Genomic DNA, 16808 nt, shown 5'->3' with positions numbered 1-16808 from the left:
GAGAGGATGAAGGTGGTAAGAAACGAAGTTGAATTATGAGATTGCCTGCTGTAAATGAGGGAGAAAAAATCATGTTAAGTAAGAGAACTAGCCTACAGTGAAGTTGGATCTCAGTGTATTTCATTATTCTCATAAAAATTTTTCTTTCCAGTAACAGCATAGGCTGAACAAACATTCCTAGCATGAAGTTGCTTTTCCAGAAAATTGTAATTGTGAATGAATCTTTTTGGTATGCTTGTTATATGTCTTCTACCTATTAAATATGGGATTGCAACTAGGGATCATTAGGACAACATTCCCTTTTATTCCAGACTTCCTTACTTTGCTGATTTGTAATGGAACTTCTGTCCATAGGGAGTCAAGACTTCAGCAACGTAAACTATCTTCTGAATTAATTTGAATGTTGAAAGGCTCTCTAATGAAGGAGAGTGTTTTTGTGAAGCAGCTGGACCATGTATAGTGGAAAGTATTGAATCTTATAGTGGAAGAAACAGCCAAAACACGCTAAGAAAAATTATGTGTCCTTATGAGAAAGTACATTAATATATTATCTCATTGAGAAAACACTGCATTATTGCAAGTGTTGAGATTAAATACTTTTAAAAAGGAAAATGGGACATCAAAGTAAAGGAGTCTAGATGCATCATTGTTCCGAGTGATCTCAGAACAAGAACTGAAACCTTGCCAAAGTTTGATTATTTTGGTTGGAGTGGAACTTGCCTGCTACTGATTTCACTTGAGAATCAAACTTCTAAATGTCTAACAGGTATTATTCTGAATGTAATTGCTATTTCTGTTTTGCCATGAGATTTTTTAAAGAATCTGTTTCCTTTTCCATTTACAACATATGAAATATTCCACTGAGCTGATTGTTAGAAAAGCCTCAGCTCAGAGGGGTTTTTATTTGTTCTCTGAAAACATAGCTATATGTGTGGCACTACAAATTCTAAGATTAAAAATGGCGTAGCTTCTGTATGTTTGATGTTAGGTTTTTTTGGGGAGATACTGAGACAAATAGTTCAGCAATTTTTGAAAAAAAGAGAGAACATTATATGCGTATTTCAGTTCTTGCTGAAGGGAGACCCACGAGAGATTCAGACTGTACTCATGATGTGCTTGTCTTTTCAGAAAGAAATTTATTTTATGTTATTGTGTAATTATGGAAGATGTAGAGAATTGGAGGGCTGACTGCCTTTTTTAAATTGACGATCTAGCTATGCCTTTTGATGGAGTAACACACACAGTATTTGATGGAAAAGGCAAAATGGATGAAGCTGGCATGTCTGTTGTGAACTGTTTTCTTGTATATGTTCTGTCACTGAAAGAGGAATTGGTTGACTTCTTTAAGTAACTTGTTTGAAAAATTGGTTTTCTTCTGCAGAAGTTATTTTTTCCTGTAATATTTTTATGAGGGATTGATTACATGAGGTAACAAATCAGCCCCTCCGAGTGAGTGAGCCCAGAACAAGTTGATGCAAGGAGGATTTTGTCCGGCAGGTGGCAGAGGACCCGGTGTGTACCTGCGTGCGTAATGGGCACTGTTGGCAAGGCAGCCCTGCTTTCATGGGATAAAGTACTTTATTTTCAAGAACCTTAAAATACAAGTAGCAGAATCAGCAGTGTTTTCTTTTATTAAGAAACAGCAGCAACCCTACTTCCTTAGAAGTAATAAATTGTTGCACATATTGTGGTTTGCAAGTTTATCAGGTTTATCAGCTCTAGAAGAAGAGAATTAGTGTCTTGATAACTGAGGAATCTTGCATTTTCCCTGCTTGTTTGCAAGTTGTGTAGGTTTATCAGCACTAGAAGAAGAGAATTAGTGTCTCACTAACTGAGGAATCTTGAATTTTCCCTGCTTGTGATCTGTATCCTTAGTAATATACAGTGAGAATAATAAACTGTCTCCTAATGGAGACATGGATGCACTTAATTGGAGTGGATCTTGGACACTCAGGAAGCCAGCCTGGCTTACCTGAATGTGTGTTTGTGTGATGTGGTGAAGTGGAACACAAACTAAATTGTGCTCTATCGATCCATGCAGTGATTATTGCCCAAAAGTCTTTACTTCTGAAGTATAGAAGAGATGTAAATGTAGTAATGCACTTTGTGTGTGTGGGTAGGATTGTATACTGAAAGAGGATAGAGGAAAAAGCTGGTGAGAACTCATGGTTTTATTGTTGGGCCAGCAATGCCTTCTCAGTGCTGTAGCTGGGGACTCAGAAGTGCCTTGAAAACATTTGGCTGGTGGAGCATATGTGTTTTCTTCTGGGAAGTAGTGGGTTAACATGTTACACCCTGGAAGGGAGCTGTTGGTTTCACATGGAGCATTTATTCTGTACTTTTTGTAGGCCCTCAGAAGGGACATTAGGCAAATGTATACAGGAGCAGCAATGGCTATATAGATGAAATATTGTAACCTTTCCACTTTAAATAGTCAAAATATGTATTGGTCGCAGTGTCTAAAATTGTATATGAATTACTGGGCCTTTTTAGCAGTTGATTGTGATATTGGGGATGTAACTTGATTCTGTTAAATTCATTAGTTTCTCAGAATTTCAATGTATGTTACTAATTATTAATAAATTTGCTTTATCAATCTGAAATTTAGACACGGCAACTTTAGCTCCTAACATTCTAAAGTGTGAGAATTCCTTTCTTAATTTCTTAAAGCAATGTGCAGCTTCATATTATATCATTGCATAGCTTCTATGGGTAAATAAAGTCTTGGAAAAGAAATAATGAAAACTGAGTGGTGGATTTTCATTACCCTGTTCAAGTAGTTTGTGATTAAGCTGGCCTATATTCCTGCACTGACTGAATATCTTAAATACACTTTCCTGTTAATACTGAAACAACAACCTTTCCTGTGGTTATATGAGAAAATTCTTGAAAAATAAATTGCAGAGCTACAGTTCTGTTTTCTAGTCTAGATGTACAGACTGAGAAGGTATCTGTGGCTTCGGGCAGATTTCAGCGTCGCTTATCTCAGTGACGGTGTTAAGTGTTGGTCTGTCAATTTTTGCTGCTAATTTTGATTAAATGTCTCACTTCTGGTGCTGTAGCCAATTTCAGTGACAGTTCACAGATAACAAAACTTCCAAAACTTGAAGGAACAAGAGGCAGATGGATAGAATTGTTTCCATAACCCTTTTCTCCTCAGATAACATTAAAAACATTGCATTAAAGAAAACTCATGGGTTGTGTAGAAGTACAGAGTGACACTATAATCCTTTGATTTACTTAAGATGGCTTAAGTATAAAATTCTTTAAAGGTAATCTTCATTTTGTTTCACTTCCCTTTTGTTTCTCTTCTATCAGATCGATTAAAAAAATATATGCTTGTCTCCCATCTCCCAGCACCACACATGGATTTTGCTTTCATGCTTCTGAGACATCCTGTGATGATGATCTGGTATCCATTAAGATTCTAATGAAATCCCTTTTCCCCAAAGCATTTTGGAGTGACAGTATGGATGGTTTGGTGTGGATATATATGTATGGGACAGTTGAAAACTTCTGGTGATGTTTTTGGGTTTTTTTTTTTTTGTGTGTGTGTAATAGAAAAAAAAAAGTACTGTGTCTGAATAGGGTGTTTAAAATTCAGTGTAAATACTCAGTGTAAAATTCCTTTAGGAACTGAAACTGTTTTCAGAATGCTACAGAACAGGAATGTTATCTAGATTATTTCTTAATCATATGCAGAGTATGATTGTGGAACACAAATGTGGCTCAATTTCTTTTGTGACCATCAGAAAAATAAACTTGAGCTCCTTTGTGGAACTGTAATGTTGTCTTCCCTTGACAGTTTATTCTTTAAACTACTACAGAAGCACAGAATCACACGTCTGGGAAGGGACACACAAGGATAATTGAATCCAATTCCTGATCTTGTGCAGGACACCCCAAGATTCACACCATGTGCCTGAGTGCATTGTCCAAACTCTGTCAGGCTGGTGCTGTGACTGCTTTCCTGGGGTTACTGTTCCAGTGCCCAGCCACCCTCTGGGTGAAGAAACTTTTTCTAATATCCAAATTAAACCCTCCCTGACAGCTTCGTGCCTTTTTCTCAAGTCCTGTCACTGGTCTTGAGACTGAAGAGATCAGTACTTGTCCCTCTGCTTCCACTTGTGAGGATATTGTAGACTCTCTCCTCAGTCTCCTCCAGGCTGAACAGACCAAGTGACCTCAGCTGCTCTGGCTTTCCCTCCATACTCTTCACCGTCTTTGTTGCCCTCTTTTGGACACTCTCTAATGGCATTCTGTCCTTCTTACACTGGAGCACCCAGAAGTGCCCCCAGCACTCGAGGTGAGGCTGCCCCAGTGCAGAGCAGAGCAGGACAATCCCCTCCCTTGCCTGGCTGGTGATGCTGTCCCTGATGCCCACAGGACACGGGTGGCCCTCCTGGCTGCCAGGGCACTGCTGGCTCATGTTCAGCCTGCCATGGCCCCCAGGTCCATTACTGTGGGGCTGCTCTCCATTCAAAACCATAAAAACAGTGTTTGCAGGAGTTTGTTTCAAACCCATTGTAACTACAACATCCAGGGGAACATGCTATGGTATACTCTAATAGTTCTCTCGTCTCTAATGTGCTTAGAAAAAGGCTGTATAAGAATTAATGTTAATCAGTTCCAGGTATCTGTAGTTGTAGTTCACTTACCTTGACTTGTGAAATTATGGCAGTTGAAATACTTTAATTTTCCTAGTAAGTTAGTTGAATAGCTTATCAGTGGACAAAAATACGATGAAAAGCTCCCTTTTTACCTGTGCTGGAGAAAAGTTCCTGTTATTTTGGGTAGCAGGTTATCAGAATATAAGGCAATTATTTCATTGCTTGTTATCTATTCTAAGCATATGAATTCTCACATTTAGGAAGAAAATAATTATTTTTAAAACTCAGTGATGGTGACTGGATGCTGTAGAATATTTAAGGTATAGGAAATAGCCCTGACAGAGATAGACTTAGGGGCAGAGTGCAAATGAGTTTTTTCATGGTGCATAATTAATATGATTTATCATATGCTACCACCATGTGTAGTATGAGAGTGGCAGCCACACATGGGATATGTGTATGCATAAAATTAAATTTAAATTAAATCTGCATTGTAAAACTCTAGTTACATATTCATATATAGTTTTGCATGCTTAGGTTTTATCTGGTTGATTGGCTGATTTCAGTAATTACAGCGATTTCTAAATTTTCTTGTTTTGTCAATCAGTATTATTTTTAAAGTGAAGCTTTATGATTAATGCAAAAAAGTGGCAGTTGAATGAAGATAAAAACTTAATAGATTTATGTAATTGTCCTGAAAACTATCTTCTACCATGTTTCTTTGCAGCTTTAAATAAACATGGGCTTAGAAGTATGTGTCTAAATTAATTCTGAAACATCCTTCACATTTAATCAGGTCAAATGCTTCATTTATAGGGGAGAAAAAAATTTGGCAAAATTGGAGGTTGATTACTGTTGTCCTAAAATGATTTTGCCTTCCCTGATGGGGGGAAGGAAAAAAAGTTTTTTCATTTGCTGTACACATTTTATTTTGTGGTGCATGTACAATTGAATTAAGCCTTTCTGCTGCAAGTGATGTGAAAGTATATGTGAGGTATTTTGCTGTATTTCATATATATGAATATTAGGATAATTATATTAAACATTTCAAAGAGCATGGATTTTTCTTCTAAAACACAAATTCTTATATACCACAGTCTTACCTGCCATGGTTTTGATGGTGAATATAACTGATATTATAGTCTGAAAATAATGAAAGCGTCCAGAAAAAACTATGCTATATGCATTTTTAAACGTGAAGATGCACTTTTGGCAATAACTAAAGATATTAATAAATTGTGAGAAAATTAAGTGGATGCTTTCCTTTTTATGTGCAAACATCTGCCTTTCAGTTTCTTCCAGTACACCTTTATAAAATGCAGCATAAGCCTAGGAAAATGCCACTTATAGAATTGATAGTGAATGCACTTCTCACTGAAAGATAGTTTTATACTCTTCTATTTGGGATTTATCTCATCTTCCACTGGAAGGCAGTCTTCTCTTTGTTTCATTCTTCTGCCTTCCAGTATTACTTAGGTAGCTGTACCAGTGACCTTCAGCATATTGCAAAACATGTTACACTTGCACTCTGTAGTTGGATAGTTTCTTTGTGCGTGTACATCTCTGCTCTTTGTCTGCCTATATTCCTTCTGTAAATTGTTCTGCTATGAAATTATAGCTTCAGTGATACTTGAGGGGTTTTGTTAGACTGTGGACTTTTTGCATCTCTGCCTGTCAGTGACACGTTACTTGGTACGACTTTGTTATACTGTTGTGCCAGTACTGACCTCTGAGCTAGATGGCATGGGTACTTTTAATTCATACATACACAGTTAAATACACAGTTACCCTGAAATGATGGCTTCAGTACTTCAGTATTATTTACCTTTAAAGGAACTGATAAATTCAGTGTTGAGAGATTTTTCATTTCAGTGATTAAAATAAAACTTGTGCAATGTGTATAAAGATTGGGTGTAAAAATGCAAACAACCTTGCAGCTGAAACTTGCAGTGTGTCATGAGAGACAAGTGGTAAGATTTTGCCTCTCATCCTTGAAATTTCACAGTCTTTGGTTAATTAATTTTTGCCACCCTTACTGGAAGCATGCAACAGCATTTAAATTGTCATTCATTTGCCTGTGTTTTTTTTGGAAACACAAACACAGAAGAGATCCTATGTGAGGACAACATGGATGCAAATGATTGGGACAAATTTTTAAAATGTTATAAGAAGAAGGAAGAGGACACTGAAATGGAAAAGGGAAAACAGGAATATTGGGTGGAATCCAGAGGAGATAATGTAACATTTTTTCCCCTCTGTTTTAAGCAGGTGAGGGGATCTAGTCACTTTTCAGTTTGATTCTGTAAAGCAAAAAAGTTTTCACTAGGGTCAGCATGCTGCTTAGAGATACTACTCTTGAAAAATGAATTCAGGAGGGATGAGTAGCATTTGTTACAGAGGAAGGCAGGATGGTTGCATATCCCCTTCTGGCCTACAGATTTGTAAATCTCTCAGTCTGTTTGAGTTTCCTTGTCTCCCTCTTGTGGAACCGGAGTTTTGGTCAGTATGAGTGTCTTGTTTCTTAACTAAAGTACTGCTCTAATCCTGTACCTGAAGTCTGTGGTGGCTGAATTTTAAGCCATTGACCAAATGTGATGGATGCATTTGGAGCTGGAGACATGGAGGGACAGAGAAGAAGAAAGTCAGTTAATGTCACTGTGTAATTTAGATAAAAATTGACTGCTTTTTAGAATGATACAGTTGGAAGTATCTGAGAAATGTAGCTTAATAGCAGAAATTATATATTTTTTAATTGTAACAAGTGTAAAACAATAACTTTAATGCATTTCAGTTGCATGAAGAAGAGTTGAGGGTTGGGGGCAGGGAATACAGCAGCCTTTTCTTTCTCTGTTCTTCAGATAAGCTGTTACTGCTCAGTGTTATCCTTTCAGCAATCCTTCATTTTTTTTTTGTTCTAAATGCCTTTGCTCCTGGCAGGTTTTACTACTGTGGAATGTACATGGACTACTTCTCAAAATGATGCAATATGACACGAAATCAATATTTCTTTTTCATACTAGATTTAAGAGTGTGATTGTCGTAGCCTCATCTTAGACTGTTAATGGGTGAATAGCTAATAATATGGTGACAGCCTTTGAGAGGGAAAAAAAATAAATCAGTGATCTGTTTAACCAGCAGCTTGGAAGATACGAAAACTCCCACTGCCGTTTTCCTCCTTAAAATCTGTGCTTTCAGACATAACCTTTAAGGATCTAGCACCTAGTTTTTGACGGAGACGAGTTTTCCTTGCACCGGTCGGGTCAGCTGAGCCGATGAGAGGTTCTCGGGCGACAAGCCCAAGGTCACAGCCGGACCTGCTGGCCGCGGTGCCTGCACCCCTGAGACAATCCGTCCTCTCTCCGCGGGTTCTCCGCAGCCGCACTTGGGAATCCAGTGGGGCGCGGCTTCTCACACGGTGCCGCTAATTACAGCCCTGCTGCAGTTCCATCCCGCAAGGAAAGGGAAGCTCGTTCCCCGTGGCTGTGGCGCCGGGGTGCCCGAGCGGCAGCAGGCACGGCGCGGGCGCTGCGGAGCGGCCCCGGACTGCGCCCCGAAGTTGCCGGGGCGCGCGCCTCGCGCGGTCACGTGCGGCGGCGGCGCCAATCGGCGCGGGCGTGATGTCAGCGCTCGGCAGCTGCGGGGATGCGGAGCGGGCTCCGGGCGGTCCGGCATGGCCAGGCGGCGCCGCGCGGCGTGAGGGCGGCGGAGCGCCGGCATGGACGAGCCGGGCATCCTGCGGAGGCGCGGGCTGCAGGTAGGGGCGGGGCGGGGCGGGGCGCGCTCCCCGCAGTTGGGAAGTTGCCCTCCTCACCTGCGGCGGGGCGCGGTGCCGCGGGCGCGGCGGCGGGGGGACACCTGTGGGCGGGCGGCGGCGGCGGCGGCCGGGCTGCCGGGGCCGGGCGGCGGGCTTGTCCGCGGAGCCGGCAGTGCAGCCCGTGCCCGGGCGCTTCCCGAGGAGCCGAGAGCGGCGGCGGCGGCGGCATGATTCTCCCCGCCAGCCGCGCTCCGGGCCGGGCAGCGGACGGGCGTTACCGGGGGGTGAAAGTTTGGCGGGGCTCGGCGCTCCGGCCGGCTGCGGCGCACTTTGTTGAACGGCGGAGCGGGTGCGTCTTCCTTTCCCGAGCGGCTTTGGGCTGACTTTTCTCGCTGGCGTCCCTTAACTCTAGAAAACCCCGTATCCCAAATAGAGCGAGGCTTATGACACAGTGTTGGTACCGTATGTTGTTTGAAGCCAAGACTCGAACTGTATACCCTTCTAGGATAATGCATAAGCCGCTCAAATAATTAAAATGTGCGTAGTTATATACATATATCTATTGGCAGAAAGTGTATTAATAAAGAATATGTGACTACAGTCGAATAGACGGTGTAGTTACTTTTTTAATGTTTCACCAAAATGGAGCACCACCTCAAACTACATCATTACGGCCCATTGTTCAGAAAGCCCCTTTTCTCGAGTAGCTCTCAGCGATGAATGTACTTCCTTTCTTTTGTTTTCCTCCACATCTGCAATTTCAATGGGAGGAGGGTGAAAAGGAAAGTCTCCATACATTTGGGATCGTTATTCTTAAGCAATATAAACCCCCATAAAGCGTTTAACATGCACTGAACTTGCACAGTTCTAAACTTTTTAGTAAGACACCCTTTTTGAAGTGCTTTCAACTTGGTGCTGATCCAGTGCGACAGTTTTTGTTAGATAGAGGTATACAAGTCGAATCTCTAGCACATGTTGTTATGCAGGATATGGACGTCCTCAAATTCTCTTGGGCCTTTCAAAGAATCCATTAACTTTTCTTTAACTTTTTGTACGATAACACTTGCTTGTGTAAAGTAAGTAACTTTCATAAAAAGTTACTTTAGTCAGTCCTTATATCTTAAATATTTTCTATCAATTGATAGCCAAGTAGGGGGGAGAATCTCTGCTGCAGGTTGAGACCGCGGATGACAGCTTTTAAAGGATATAAGAGTTTCAGGAGGTATATCTTCATGGTGAAACCGGATTTCCTTCTCTTAAACCTGCTCTAATCCATTTAGTAGTGTAAACCGGATTTCTTCCTTTTGAATTGAACTGCAGTCTGGTCTGATTAAGTTAAAACTTAAACCTTTGTGTGAAGGAAATGTGTTGAGTTCTGCAGATGTTATTTTTATTTTATTTTCTGTAACTTTAACAAAACAATTTTGAATGAATACCAAAAATATTTTACAGCTTATTTACAGTCACCTAAGAGTATTGAGAGTTATACAGTGACTAATCCAAGTAGCAGAGGGGCCTATTCACACTTGCAGTGCATGCAGTTTTTGAAGATGTGTACTTTATGACTGTCCTTAGCACCTGGTCCTAGAATGGAGAAAATTAGCCAGTGGTCAGAAGTGTTAAAATTGGCATACTATCATTTAGAAGAAGATGGGAGGGATAGAAATGCTGTTTACACTTAAGTTGTATTCATTAAACCATTAAAGTGAATCTGTCTTTATATTGTCCTCTTGCTCTCCTTATGTTCTTCTGTTGCTTTGTTTCTGTTTTCATCTGTGTTCATGCAACTAGCCTAGAGACTGGTATGATGATCTTGTGAGCTGGAAGCAGGTTTTATGACAAGGGGTGTAGCTGCTGTTTTAAGTTTTGTTAATAAATATTAAGTGTCTGAATTGTTTACTTTGCTGACCTTTTGATATTATAGTACATTCCAAAATAGTGACTTGGTTATTTTATAGTCATAGTATATGTTTTTACCATAAAAAACCACCAACCCTAAATAACTCTCCACTCTTTGTTTTCTGTGGGAGTAATCCATGTATTTTGCCCCTTCTTCTTTTTCATGTGTTATTGATACTCTTGTGTAAAGACTATTGAGTATATTCTGAAATAAATAAACAAAAAAACCCCAAGAGAATAAAAAAACCCCAAAACACCCCAAAAACCTCCAAATGAAAAAACACCGAATCCAAACAGACAAAACCCCCCACAACAAAACACCCACCTCCCCCTCCAAATAGCAAAACAGTGACCCCCAAAAATCAATGGAGGAAAAGGAAATTTTGTGAGTTAAGACTGTTCTGAAATAACTGTGATCTTCAATATAAGGTCAGATAACTTCATGTAACTTTGTCAGTTCTCTTGGTTAGAAGTAGAAATGTTAAAAGCAGGTAAATCTGCTTAAAAGCTGTGTGCTTTCTTAGATGAGGGTGCATTTAAATTAAACTGAGGATACAATGATAAATAGCATATGAGTAAATTAAAAGCAAAGTTGGTATAACTGCTGGTTTTCTTTTTGCTTTGTACACAGTTTGCTTCAAAGCTTGATTTACAGGACACACAAACCATTTCCTTTTAGATGGGAACCTGATGTGGTTGTGTTTAGTGCCTTGTACCATCATGCTGTGTTTTAAAAAAAGCCAGGAAGTAGCTTGAATTGAATCTCAAAATACTAGACTTAAGTAAGTACGTAGACTTGGATAAATCGTGTTTCAGCTTGATATGTAAAAGATTTTCTGTTGAGGCTTCTGAGAGAAATGGAGCCTTTAACTGGTTGCAACCTGAGTACACATATCTACTTAATCTTACTACAACCTCTTTCTTGTGTCTAGCTGTGTGTTTGTATTTATAGAAGAATAAAGGCATCTGAATCTGTAGTATATGCTCCTTTTCAATGAGCAGATTCTGAAAGTTTAATTGCAAAGAACACTTTTTTGGTAAGAAACATCAGGATAAAATTGATAATTTCTTTCAACTTCTGAGTTTTTAAAGTGCAGTTTAGTATGGATTGAAATAACAATTTCTTGCAAATAAATTTGAAAAAGGTGAAAACAGCTAATTACTTGTTGCACATTATTAATTACATTCTTAATTGCAGTCTGCTAACAACCTATGTTTGTAGTTGTTTGACTAAGCAGTGTATGTCCTATTGCCTTAAACTAACGACTCCGAACCCAGACATGGATGGTAAAGGTAGCACATATTTTCCTGAATCTGTAAGGATATGGGAATGTGGGAGAAACCTTACTGCCAGAAGCAGTCAGCTTCAGTCATGCTTCCAGTGCTGATGAAGCTTTCACTTTGTCAGAGAGATGCTTTGGGCCTTCACTTTTCCTTTTGCTAATTTCAGTTCTCCTTTAAGTGGTTCGTAAACAGTGTCTTGTAAATCTTTGGGTAATTACATGAGCTTTTTTAATTAGACTTGCAGAGAAACTGACCAACAGCAGAGAAAGCAGATGTACATGAAACCTCTCAAATGTCAAAGAAAATGCTGTGTTTATTTCTTTTCTTCTCTCTAGGTATATATACACTTTTTTTTTTTTCCAATGCTGGAAAATTTTCATAAGGAATCTAATCCTTCTTTAAATTCAGGGTGACTGCACTGCATTGTTTGCAGTGATATGATTATAGTCAACATGGAAAATTCCACTTGGAAATCTAATATGTGCTTTGATTTGAGGGGGCAATGGGTATGAAGTAAAAATAATTTAATCACAAAATCCAGACTTATGGCTGTAGAAATGGAAGTAGGCAATGTAAAGGAAAATGTGGTGTAAATAGAAAGTTGCTGTTTTTGTGGATTTGAGAAAATCAATTTATACCAATTCCATGTGTTTCTAGAAAAGATGGCAAGGGCCACAGTCATTATGTAGCCTTGACTACTCCTTTCTTCTGTCTTCAGTACAGGAAAACAGTTATTTTTGCAGATAGATGTTTTGAAATATGGTACATAAATTGTTGAGACCTTTGCAAAAAGTCATACCTCAGAGACTTTTCTAAGTGCTTGCTTATTGGCTTGACTGGAAATGCATTTACTGAGAAATCAGAAAGAAAGGAAAGAACTTCACGGAAAAAAATGGCCTTACTCACAACTCCTAGTCAGGTGAGATTTCTTTGGAGAAGAAGGTTTAATGAAAATAATTCTTTCTGAAATAGTGAAAATTGATGTGTGAAGTAAAAGGGTTATCTTGGAAGCCACACTCTACAGGAGAGGAAAGGAAAGAGGTAGGCTGTAACTATCTCTTTTCTAAATGCAGTTTGTGTTTGGGTGCTCTGCTGAGGAAAAAAAAAGATAAAAGTTGAAGATCATTAGTTGGAATTTGGCCTGGTGTCTCCTGCAGAGTGAAGAAAAAAGGGTGTAAAAGTCAGTCTTACAGAGGAGGTTCTGGCAGCGTTCTTAATTTTCACTGGTTTGAATACTGTGTATGTCAGTGTTCTTCTCTAGGCGGGAGAGACCTTAGCCATTGTTTCTGCTGGTGTTTCTGTATTAGTGGAAATGGTTTTGCAGTATCAAAGATGAGTTGTGTAACTGTGAATCAGGTTTCATGTATCTCTCTGCCTCTCAGTCTGTGTGTGTAAGAAAAATTTTGTGGAGGGCGTGGAACCAGAGAAGGATTTAAAACAAACAAACAAACAAACAAAAATTGCAGTTTGCAGTGGATTCAGATAATCAGTTAAGAAGCAGACTGATGTAACACTTCCCATGTGGTATGGGAATAGCTGTGTGGGTCTGTGCACTCCATTGATGCCCTACTTAGTAGTTATGCCCAGACCTGCCTGAAAGGCGCCACACTTGCAAACTAAACTTCTCTACATTTACTAAAACCACAAAAATTTTGGAGTAATTGAGCTGCTCAGAACTACTTAAATTGTGACACTTGCTCTTTCATTTTATGAGCGCATTGCATGAGCAACATATATAGATGTAAAATGTAAAAAGACCCTAAATTTTTTGGTATTTTTTCTGGATAGAGCCATATTTATGAGTCATTCTATACACTGTTATAGAAAACAGGGCATCTTAGGTACTAAGAGATATCTAAAGTTAGAATAGATAGTTTCTTGGCTTAAATAGTGATAGGCAGTGATAGCTGCCGTTAGAAAGCTAAAGACCAGCCTTCTGAGAGAAGAGATACTGAGATAAAGAACATATTTCCTCTCCTTCTTAGTTGTCACTTGTGCAGGCCTAATAGAGTGTGCAATCTCTTGATCAGTTTATTCACCTCTACTTTGCAGACATTCATGCATTGTTACATGTTTGTCAGGTCCTGTAAAACACTTTGTGCCAGACATATTTTCCTATTATTTGAGCTGTGAAAGCTTTTCTGAAAGGGTTAATCTTTCAGATTAACACCCCCCCGGCCCCCACTCTGTCTTTGCTTTTCTGTATATTGTGGTCACTTTATTTCAGAGTCCAATATCAAAAAAAGGAAAGAAAGCACCATGCTGCATTCAGAGCTAAAATATTTGGCATGGGGCCAACCTTGGTGCCTGTAGCCCATATCACACTTCTTACTAATGCCTTCTGATAATTGTAGCAACATTTCTTGATAAAGTCTGCAATATGTCACAAAGCTGACTGACTGTTTTGTATTAGGTTTAGAAGGTGGAACATAAACTTAACATTTCTTTGTGTCAAATCCTTTGGTGAGCTCAGTGGTAGAGTCTCTAATGATTTGAACTGATCTCAGTTGTGCTCTAAGGGTCATAAAATCAAGCAGCTTTGGCATCCTCTGTGTACTTGTTAGCTCCTATTTCTGAGTCACTTGGCTTATCTCCAAAATCTACTTGTGTGGGTTTTTTAAATTTAATTTTTTCTTTGCCTGTTTTGTTGGTAACAGTAGGAATAATAGCTGCATGAAGGACAGTAACTTATTGAAACAGGATTTTTTAAATAAACTTCCATGAAATGTCCTTGGTTTGACAAATGGTTTTACTTACTTTGTCACAACTAATGAAACTAGTAATTGTCTGTGTTTTCTTTTCAAATCTTTTATAAGTTGCTTCCTTTGAATTTGATGCAGTTTTGATTGTGATGCTGGTTCACGTGTCATATTTTACATAATGATTTTAGATTTGCTTTAACCAACTGATAAACTACATTTGCTTTAAAAGTCAAAAGTTTTAGATTTGTTAAGTTAGTGGTTTTCTCAAAATTGCCCACAGGCTTTGAGATGCTAATAATTCCTTCTATTAGACTGAGGCAATATTTGCTTCAAATTGCTTATAACAGTACCAATTATTCATTTGAACATTAAAATTACATAAAAATCTGTAAGTTACTGCTATGATTTCAATGCAGAACATTCAATACTGCAATTTCATAATTGTTTTTGGTCTTGTTTTCTTGGCTTTACTTTTCCTCTTATACATGTAGCACTAACTTCTGCAATACTAACCTTTTTGTAGGATCCTTGCTTCATCCAATGTAAATCAGAACATCATTGTCTTCTGTCAGCAACTCTGGCTTTCTGTAATCTTATTCAATTACTTTGTCTGAGTTTGTAACTCGTGTCCCTCTTGAATTCCCTTCATTCAACTTCCCCTTGATTTTAGGTCTAAAGTTTAGTGCTCCTCAGTGGCATACAACAGCTGGGATTAGAGACAAAAAGGATGCTTGCACTTGCACTTGCAAGGTCTGTGCCCTTGATAAAAAACAAGCTCTTCAGAGACTTTAGCAGCAAAATTCCAGGTTTTTACAGTGCATGTTTTATTTGGAGTACTTTGTCCTTTATGAAATTCCTTTGTTTTGTGTATATATGCTTGGCTTAGTTTCATAAGGATGTTACGTAACACTTCTATGGCATCTGATTATCCTCCCCAACCAAGACATTATTTCAAAGCTATGAACATGCACATTGAAAAATATTACAAGTTTAAGCTTTCCTGTCAGAAATAGGAGATCCGGTTTTAGAAGCACAATGTAAAATATTCCATCCTTGTCTGGGTTCTGTAAAAGAAAATGTTGCAAGTGGTCAAATCTGAAGAAAATGTTTTAGTAATGAAACTTACAGTCTAATTAAACTAATAGATGGTCTGTGGTCAGAAGATGAGCTAGTGGTAACTGGTAGTTACTGTTATGAAACAACACATGTTTTTCGAATTTCACTTTCAGCTGTCTGGAACCTGGAAATACTTCAGCACATCTGCCCTGTAAAATTGACTGGGGTGCATTGATATGTTTTGTCATGTCTTCTGATAGTATTTTAGTCCTAGAAAGCTACAGCTTGAAGTGTGCATGTTTCTGCATGTGTTTTGTGTATTTGAATATTTTTGGTTTTCTCTACAGATAAATCATATTATATCAAATACAGGAACATATCTGAAGATGTGTTTCAGCTAATGTAGATTCTCTCCTGTTCCTCAGTGTAACTTTCTCTTTCTATGTGAAAAGTAAGGAAAATGTGCTAATTGTATGAAAGTGTGTGCTTGCTTTAACTTCTGAGTTCTTTTGATGTGAAAAGGGTTTTTTAAGGTGTTTTACCACTTTGCTTTAAATTATGCCGCTAGAAGAATACCATTTCAGTTGCTTTAAAAAAAGCCTAGTGGTATGTACCCAAGTTGTGCAGATACATTAGGGGAATTCAGCAGTCAGAATTTGTGTGCAGAAGAACGTGGAAGTATTCCCCAAACTCTTATCTTTTATGAATACAACACTCATGAGCACAGCTGGAAAATTTAGGTTATGAGTGGAAAATTGATTTTAGGACTTCAGTGCCCCTTGGGAACCCAGCTTTTTAGTTTTAAATTACTTTTTTTTTTTTTTGAGATTTTAGTAAATGTCGAGAAGTTCAATAAGGAAGGAATAATATAAATGAAAAATTAGAGCAAATGTTTGTGACAAGAGTAAGAGCTACATTCCATGTTACTCTGATTCTATATTCATGTGCTTGTCTCTTTCAGTTCTTCAAGATAGATTCAGTATTTGTGTTTTAACATTGAAGAGTATCACAGTTTATTTGGTGTAAGCAAAGTAGTAGTCAAGTATGGTGTATTATTAGACTGACAATGATAAATAGAAGGCTTTAACATTCAAGCATTAAGAGCATTTTAATATTTGTTACTTTAGTCATGAGTGTTTGCTACTGTCTGGAGGCAACAGTTCAAAATTGTTTTTAGGACAGGGTAGCCAAAATCTACAAATTTTTTGGGTTGATTGGCAGCAGAGTAGATTTGAGGTTGAGCATATCACATCTATGACTTGAGTAGGGGCTATTACTGCATTTAAGTGCTTTGTTTCGTGGTTGTGATAAGAGATTTAATGCTTAACAAGTGCATTTGTATGAGGTAACTGCAAAGACCTCATTGCATATGACTGCGATCTTCTGAAGAGGCTAGTGCCTGCTAGACTGGAGCAGCATCTTGACTGACTGTTAAGTTGCTTCAGTGTAATTTCTCAAATAGTGGTTGTCTTTCTTGCTCTTAGGACTTTGCATTGCTTTATT

General features: G+C 38.6%; 1 protein-coding gene across 7 annotated transcripts in view; it reads left to right on the top strand.

Annotated features, from left to right (window-relative positions):
• Positions 1-16808, top strand: part of MAST4 (microtubule associated serine/threonine kinase family member 4) — a 276947-nt gene that overhangs the window by 87646 nt on the left and 172493 nt on the right. Inside the window, exon 1 of one of the 7 annotated variants that reach the window (XM_030968193.1) lies at positions 8253-8364. The exons of 5 other annotated variants lie outside the window; for them this stretch is intronic. In XM_030968193.1, the coding sequence (XP_030824053.1) occupies positions 8326-8364 (39 nt within the window). In that variant the 5' untranslated portion in view covers positions 8253-8325. Of the gene's footprint in view, positions 1-8252; positions 8365-16808 lie in introns of those variants that run through there. One more of the 7 variants, XM_030968189.1, reaches the window with a different exon arrangement.

The sequence above is a fragment of the Camarhynchus parvulus genome, chromosome Z, assembly GCF_901933205.1.
Source record: "Camarhynchus parvulus chromosome Z, STF_HiC, whole genome shotgun sequence".
Classification (NCBI taxonomy): Eukaryota; Metazoa; Chordata; class Aves; order Passeriformes; family Thraupidae; genus Camarhynchus; species Camarhynchus parvulus.
The sequence above is the reverse complement of the archived record's forward strand: the minus strand, read 5'-3'. Positions and strand labels throughout refer to the sequence as shown.